The sequence below is a fragment of the Cebus imitator genome, unplaced genomic scaffold (genome assembly GCF_001604975.1).
Source record: "Cebus imitator isolate Cc_AM_T3 unplaced genomic scaffold, Cebus_imitator-1.0 Scaffold98, whole genome shotgun sequence".
NCBI lineage: Eukaryota > Metazoa > Chordata > Mammalia > Primates > Cebidae > Cebus > Cebus imitator.
Window position 1 is genome coordinate 707,446 of NW_016107413.1, and position 8,175 is coordinate 715,620.

At 41.4% G+C, this 8,175-nt stretch overlaps 1 protein-coding gene across 2 annotated transcripts in view; it reads left to right on the forward strand.

Annotated features, from left to right (window-relative positions):
* Positions 1-251: 251 nt before the first annotated feature.
* SH3BGRL2 (SH3 domain binding glutamate rich protein like 2) overlaps positions 252-8,175 on the forward strand; it is a 61,128-nt gene continuing 53,204 nt past the window's right edge. For both annotated transcript variants that reach the window (XM_017536412.2, XM_017536411.2), the window contains exon 1: positions 252-660. In XM_017536412.2, the coding sequence (XP_017391901.1) occupies positions 616-660 (45 nt within the window). In that variant the 5' untranslated portion in view covers positions 252-615. The remainder of the gene's footprint in view (positions 661-8,175) is intronic.

Here is an 8,175-nt window from a genome sequence, read left to right on the forward strand (position 1 = left end):
CGCCCGCACCTCCCGAGCAGCCGGCTCGCCGATCCCGCCTGCTTCAGGTCGCTAGGGCTTGCCAGGTAAGCCAGCAGCAGCTGAGGCGGTGTGTGACCGCTGCACGATCGTGGCTGTTGCATTTCTGGGTGTGGATGCTCCAAACCAGTATACCAGAATACAGATCCCCAGCTTGGACTTTGAACCAAGCCCTTTTGCCTAGTTTGCTTTTTCCTCGTCAAGCCAGGATTCTTGCCAACTCAGCTCACAGCTTCTCCCCAGCCCGCGGCTCCCCTCCAGCCACCTGCGCGTGTTCGGGATCGAAGCGCAGTCAGGAGGGGGCTGGCTGAGCTCAGTCCACCAGCAGCTCCAGGAAGAGACGCAAACTACAACTCCCATCACGCCCCGCAGCCGGCTCCCTCCCTCCTCTCTCTCCTTTCCCTTCAGCCTGCGGCCGGGCGGCGCTGGGCTTTTATCTGCACACCGGGCGAGAGGGAGCCAGCCGGATCCCAGCGAACTTCCCCGACTGTAGTGCTTTGCCCGGCGGCGGCAGCGGCTCAGAGCCGGGTTCATCTCTGTGTCCGCGCCAGCCCGGAGCCGGGGGGGCAAGGGTTCTGTTCTAGGCGCACTGAGAGGATGGTCATCCGCGTGTTCATCGCCTCCTCCTCAGGCTTCGTGGCGGTGAGCGCGGTGGGGGCGGGCAGGGGTTGGGGTACCTGGGCGCGGGTTCTGCGGGAGGCGAGCGGAGCTCGTCACTGCGCGTCCTGGAGCTCAGCGCGTCTGCCCGCGGGAGCCCGCGCGCGGCAGGTGATCCATCACACTCCGACAACAATGAAAAGGGCAGGGAGGAAAGGTGGATGGGGGACCCCGGCCTCACCCAAATGCCCACCCTGCGTGGCCTTAGAGGCAAACAACGCGGCCTGAAAATGGAGTCCGAGGGAAGCCCCCAGCTCCTGTTGTGTGGTGTGGAAATTTGGGGAACGGGTTGTTCAGGAGCTTCGGGGGTGCCCCTTCCCCTCGTTTACTTCTTCCGTGTTTGGGACCTTCAGGCTGGTTATGTTTTGCACGGGTACTTTTTTTTGCCGCTTTGGTTTGTTAATCTAGGCCTGAATAAAACAAGTTTAAGTGGGAATTGCTCTTCGTCCTCCCTTCCCCGCCAGCAAGTGCATTTTATACCTGCGCAAAGAGAATGGTAAACCAGGCTTGTCCTGTTGTGCCAGGGTGGTTTGCTTTCACTGTCATTTTATTTTTCTTAGGGTTCCATAAATATTTTTACATCTTTATGTAAATGTGTGTGTATGCACACTTTTTTCTTTTTTTCCATCTGTAATGCTGTGGTAAATTTTATCCTGGGGATGGATGAATTGTGATTTTTGAATTTAATTAGTTATTCTCTTTGGTGGATGTTCTTGAATTTTTTTTTTTTTTTTTTAAAGGAAGGAAAGTTAAATAGGTAGAGATGTCAGACTTTAAGGAAAAATTCGGTAGTGTATTTGATAGCCCACTAAGGCACATAGCACATGTGTTTTACATGATTATTGAGACCTTTCCTTAACCAAGAGTTGAACTGTAGATTTACGAGCCTCCTTGGTGACATATATGATCAAATAACATCAAAAAGTGCATTGTAGATTGCTTAAAGTTTGGTCTGGCCAATTGCCTGCCCAGTAGCTTAGTCATACTGTCTCAAACTTTATTAAGTGGGTGGAATGGAGGATAGAATAAAATACTGTTTGAAAATCTTTGTAAACCACTGAAGTTTTTTTGTTTAAAAAGAAACTAACACGATCATACCCCCATTTGCACTAGAAACAATAGATGGGAAATTCCAACTTATCCTTATGTGCGGGCATGTTGGGGTCTTCAGACTTCCGACAGTTTCTGGCGTTTCTAGCTGTTTGGGTTGCTTAGTCATCCCTGCCTTTTGTAGATTTCCCCTATGAAGCTACACTTGATGTGTTTGCAAACTGGCACTGTTTCAAGGGTAGATGTATTCAGATGCACTCCTTACTAAGAGTGCTACAGAGCTCTTGGTTTCACCACCGACTTGCATGGTTCAATAATTTTCCCTGTAGCATTATATTAATTATGGAAGGGATGATTTTTATCATCCCTTCCATAAGAGATAAAGCCTAGACTACGTTGAGCAAGTCAGACAAAGTCGAGGTAATGACTTGGCTTATTTTATTAGTACGTAGTATATTGAGATAATTTGGGAACTCCACATCCTTGTTTTTTCAGTGCCATTAGCAAATATTTATTGCCTGCCTGCTGTGTGCCTTTTTAACTTTTAAATGTAATGTTTTGTGTTTTGCACATGGAGCTAAAATTAAGAGACTTAAGTTTTAGTGTGGGCCCTGAAGTTTTAGGGTGTAAGCGTGGGTAAGGTGCCTCATATCTACCTGTTTCTCTTCTGTAAAATGAAGGATTTTTATGAATAACTCAGAATTGCACTCTAGCTTTAAAGTATTTTGACTTTGCCAGGTGAGTAAATGTGGATGAATTCTTATAACAGCTTCTTTTGCTTGAACAATATACTTATCTATTAGTCTCAAAGTGAATTTCTTTCCTTGGGCATTTTACTGTGAAGGCTCAGATCCCCCAATGGTGTACCTCATAGCATGTCTTCTGAGATGGTTTCATTTGAGCTAGAAGACATGCGCAGTTACCACATGCTTACAGACTATAAACACTAATTACCTATATTAATGTTGGTGCTGTTTGAAGACCCAGTCTTTTCAGGTTTTAGAAAATCCTTGTTTGTTGAGTCTCCTCAGTTATGTGTTTTACCAATACACAGTTATTCATTAAGTCTCCTCAAATTGTAGTTTTATCTCTCATATCAGTACACGGTTTATCTGTAATATCCATACTTTTAGTGATGTTAAGGCTATGTTCATATGCAAGAATAATTATTTCTAAGAACTAATGACGATGTTTAGATCAATTCTTGGGCCGGCGAGGCTAATGGGGCCAGCATTAAGCTATATTAAGCTTTGGTGGCATAGCCATGGTATGGTCCCTCCAGCAGTATTGGGTTGACTGTTGGTAGTGTTTCATTTGGTACCCAACTGTGACCAGCAAGTGCATGGGAGAACAAATAATTTGATTCTCGAGTCAGTTTGGTTTTAGCTGAAGTTTATTAAACCCCAAGGAAGAAATGTGACCAGAATTAGACTTAGCCAAGTAAGTCCCAGGGATTTCCAAAAAGATGCTCCACTTCAATCATTAATAGATTTAAACAATCTATTTAGAGAAAATCATCCTATCTTCTTCCGACCCCCCTAGGCTCTCCAGCTTCAACAGATGGAATAGCTAACACCAAAAGATATTCCTCTTTTGTCTTCCCTGGCTCCAGGTGGAGTCAGCTTTTACTAGGAAACAAAAGCAATGCCACATTATTACGCTACAGTTACCTGAAAATCTGATTACTTAACTGACCATGTTGCTATTTATTCACATTGTATTGTAGGGACATTGTTTTTCTCAGTTCTAAGAAAATAGTATATTCATAGAAATGTCATTTTATAATTTAATTTCTTCTGGATGTATTCCTGAAAGGGGAATTCTTAGTAACTTTGTCTAGGAAATATGTTAATAAGACTTTTTACTTTAAAAACATTGAAATCAGTCAATTATTTCATTTATTTATTCAACAAGTATTTTCTAAGAGTCTTCTGTTTGCCCAGCTCTGTCCTTGGTCTTCTGGGAAGCCAAAGAATAGAGGGTGTGATCGGTGTCTCCAAGGAATTTACAGGTGGGACATAAGTTAGTAAAGGTAGTAAAGTATAACCTAAGGACACATGCTTCTTGCAGGAACATTCTTACCAGAGATCGAAATAATATAGGAGGCAGTGAGATGCAACGCAGGATGTCAGATAAAGAAGAAATGTGTCAGAAATAATAAAATATACATGTGGGAGCCTTAGGCAGTTGGCAGGGAGAGGAATTGAGTTAGATTTGGAGCCTGGGAGAAAGTTCTTGAGCCCAACTTGCTCAAGCTGGAAAGGAGGAGCTTTGGGTAGGACAGGGTAGACTCCTGAAAGAAGACTGAAAGAAGCCCATGATAACAAACTCCGTAGTGCTTAGCATCTCACAGATGTCTTCAGTTTCTGTGGCTTTTCTGCTGCCTAGAGCCTTTTGTTTCTCAGGGAACATGGAGCTACCTGGCAGTGGGGGAGCCCTGGTTGTGTGATTTCAGAAGAATCTTTACCTTCCTACTTGCCTTGACTAACATTTATCAAAAAGTGAATAAAGTCTTTTACTCCTCATTAAAGTTCCTGGGCTCTGTTAGAGTTCAAGGGAAACCTAAAGATATCTCTAGTGAAGCCCAACTACCTAATTTTATAGAAAAGGAAATTTAGGTGTAGAGATTAAGTGACTTTCCCGGAGGCCATTTATGTCCGGTCATTGCAGAGCTGAGATTTCATAGGAAACCAGATTCCTGATGCCTGAATGCATTCATTCATGCCTTGAATGATTCATGTACTCATCAGACAATCACTGAAAACTTACTTACCCAGGCTCTGTATTAGGTGATGTTAGGTGCTAGGTGTATGTGGTGGTCAGAACAGAAGTGGACCCTGCCCTTATGGCATAAATCAGTGCTGTCTGTCTCCATTCAGTTTGGAGACTTGGGATGCACACTGTTTAATCAAGGAGAGTGAAGGACTGATGCTGGCTTGGGAGATGTTTCCATGGGGCAGGGTGAAACAAGCTAGATGTCAGTATATCCTAGAATGTTGGATAGCCACCATCACACTAGGAGCAAAAAGATGCAAAAGAATTGGAAGCAAATTTGAAAAACATAGATAGAACTTTAAAGTGAGGGTGAATATGGAAGGGGAACACATGGAAACTATGCTCAGAGTTGTCTTGCTGTTTACAACTGTAAAAAATGTATACCTCCCTCTTTGGGTGATCTATAACTATTTTATACACACAATTACCAGGTAAGTTGTTACATCCCCGTGAATGTAGTCAGTGAGATTTCCCTGTGTAAGGGCACCTCAGAAAAGAGTTCTAAGGCACTTAAAGTCAGGATGTGATCATGTAGAACAGACTGGGTGTTTATATCTAAGTTACTCCAGTAACAGATGGAGCTAATGAGAGTATACCTGGGCATTTTAGGATCTTTAGTTCATTGGATCCTCACTGACACATGGCAGGGTAATTATTAATATATATTCCCATTTTCCAGATGAAGAGACTGAAGTGAACTGAGCTTACTGAGATCATATGATCATACTCAGTAGGTGGTGGGACCCTTAATCAAACCCTGGAGGGCAAATGGCTTTAGAGATGCTAGAGCAGAAGTTCTCCCTGTGGACTCTGTAGCATCCTGGGGGAATGAGAGTATCAGGGGTACTTGACATCCTGCAGTGTGTGGGACAGCTCTACACGGAGAACTGCCCCATCCAAAATGCCAGTGGTACTTACTGAACAGAAACAGGGCTGAAGGACATTGGGAGAGGAGGTTGTGGAGTGAGATTAGGGAAGAGTTGGGAGCATTCACATGATAAGAAGCAGGAGTAAGCTGGGGGCCCAAGGAGAGGATGTGGTTGTGATGGAAGGTAAGGGTGAGAAAGTTTGTATGTTAGTTCTCTAGGGCTGTCATTAACACAATACCAAAAACTGGGGTGTTTAAATAACAGAAATTTGTCTCAACATTCTGGAAGCTGGAAGCCTGAGATCAGGGAATTGGTGGGATTGCTTCCTTCTGAGGGCTGTGAGGGAGAGTCTTTTCCATGTCTTTCTACTAGTTTCTCGTGGTTTGCTGGCGATCTTTGGCATTTCTTGGCTTGTAGATGTATTACCCTCATCTCTGCCTTCACATTCATATGGCATTCTTCCTTTGTGCATCTATCTTTGTGCCCAAATGTTCTGTTTTCATAATGACACAGTCATACTGAGTAGAGCCTACCCTAATGATGTCATCTTAACTTGATTATCTGCAAGCATCCTATTTCCAAACAAGGTCACATTCATGGGTACTGGGGGTTAGGACTTCAATATCTTTTGGGGGAGACACAACTAAACCCATAATAGCATGCAACATGAGGGTTGAAAGAAAAAGACTAATTGTTGGCGTTTTTCTCATTTAATTGAAATGACCGAGCCACATTTCTTGACACTTAAAGGTAGCAGCGGATGTTGAAATATATGGAACTCTAGTCTATGTATGAGGTCTTTTGCTAGAAAATGGGATTTATTAATATTCCAAGCGAAAATCTAATCTCAGTTTTTCTAGTACATTTTAGTATTTCCCAAATTTGAGGTGCTTTTAATCCATTCTACAGTAACATTTAAACTTATAAATATAATCAAGGGTATGGACTCCTTTATGAAATTAGGAGCTGTTTACTCATTTGTATTTGGACACTTTAAATAAGGATTTCAATCTGTTTGAAGAAACTAAATGTTTTTTAGCCAAGATAAAATAATTTATTCAAAAATCAAGATGTGGCCAGGTGTGGTGGCTCACGCCTATAATCCTACCACTTTGGGAGGCTGAGGAGGGCGGATCACGAGGTCAGGAGTTTGAGATACGCTTGGCCAACCTAGTGAAACCCCATCCCTACTAAAAATAAAATTAGGCGGGCATGGTGGCAGGTGCCTGTAATTCCAGCTATTTGGGAGGCGGAGGTGGGAGAATTGCTTAAACTCTGGAGGTGGAGATTGCAGTGAGCTGCGATCACACCATTGCACTCCAGGCTGGGCAACAAGAGTGAAACTCTGTCTCAAAAAAAAAAAAAAAAAAAAAAGAAAAGAAAATCAAAATGTATTTCACTTACAATTAAGAAAATAAATAGAGATTATTAAGCACTATATCTTTGAGGGCAGAGAGATTGGTGGTGTTTTATTTCCCTGAAATTCTCATTGATCCAGTTATTCACAGAAAAACATATATGATAACATTTTAAAATTGTATGCTATTAGAAGGAAACATGATAAGGTTTAGATTCTGGAATGACACTTAAAATTCTGCAAATATTCTTTTACCCATTATAAGTAGCATATAAACTTTTTATTAAGAAAATAGAAGAATTAGAAGTTTTTTTAGTTGACACATAATTATACATATTTATGGGGTATCTAGTGATATTTTTGTATATGTAATGTATAGTGGTCAAATCAGGGTAACTGACTCATCAGTCCCCTCAAATATTTTTTTGTGTTAGGAACATTCAAAATCTTTCCTAGCTACCTGGAAATATCTTACAATGCTTTAGAATGCTAGAACTTACTTCTCCTATCTAGTTGAAAACATTTATTTATCTTTCTGTCCCTGGCTTATTTCACTTAATGTACTGTCCTTGGGTGCATTCATGTTGCTATAAGTGACATGATTTTATTCATTTTATGGCTGAATAATATTCCATTGTCTCTTTGTACCATATTATCTATTTGTCTGTTCAACACTTAGATTGATTCCATGTCTTAGCTATTGTGAATAGTGCTGTAGTAAAAATGGGAATGCAGATACCTTTTTGAAATACTGATTTCTTTTCCTTTGGATAAATTCCCAGTAGTGGGATTGCTGGACCAAATGGTAGTTCCATTTGTAGTTTTTTGAGAAACTTCCATACTGTTCACTATAAATGCTGTACTAATATACTGATTCCCACCAGCAGTACATGAGTTCCCCTTTCTCTGCAACTTCGCCAGCATTTGTTATTTATTGTTTTTTTGATAATGGTATTTCTAACTGGGATGAGATGAAATCTCATTATAGTTTTGATTTGCATTTTCCTGATGATTACTGATGTTAAGAATGTTTTCATCTATTTGTTGTCCATTTGTACGTCTTCTTTTGAGAGCTGTCTATTTAGATCACTTGCCCAATTTTAATTGGATTATTTATTTTGTAGCTGTTGTTTGAGTTCCTTGTATATTCTGAATATTAATCCCCTGTTGACACATAGTTTGCACCTTTTCTCCCATTCTGTAGGTTGTCTTTTCACTTCATTGATTGTTGAGGAAACTAAATTTTGACGTATAATATCAAGAACAAGGTGGTTTGCATATTGTAGAAAGACTTATGTAAGATGGTGTGTTTTGTTTTTTTCTGTTTTTCAATTTTTTAAATCAAAAATTGAAAAGGAAAGGCCGGGCGCGGTGGCTCAAGCCTGTAATCCCAGCACTTTGGGAGGCCGAGGCAGGTGGATCACGAGGTCAAGAGATCGAGACCATCCT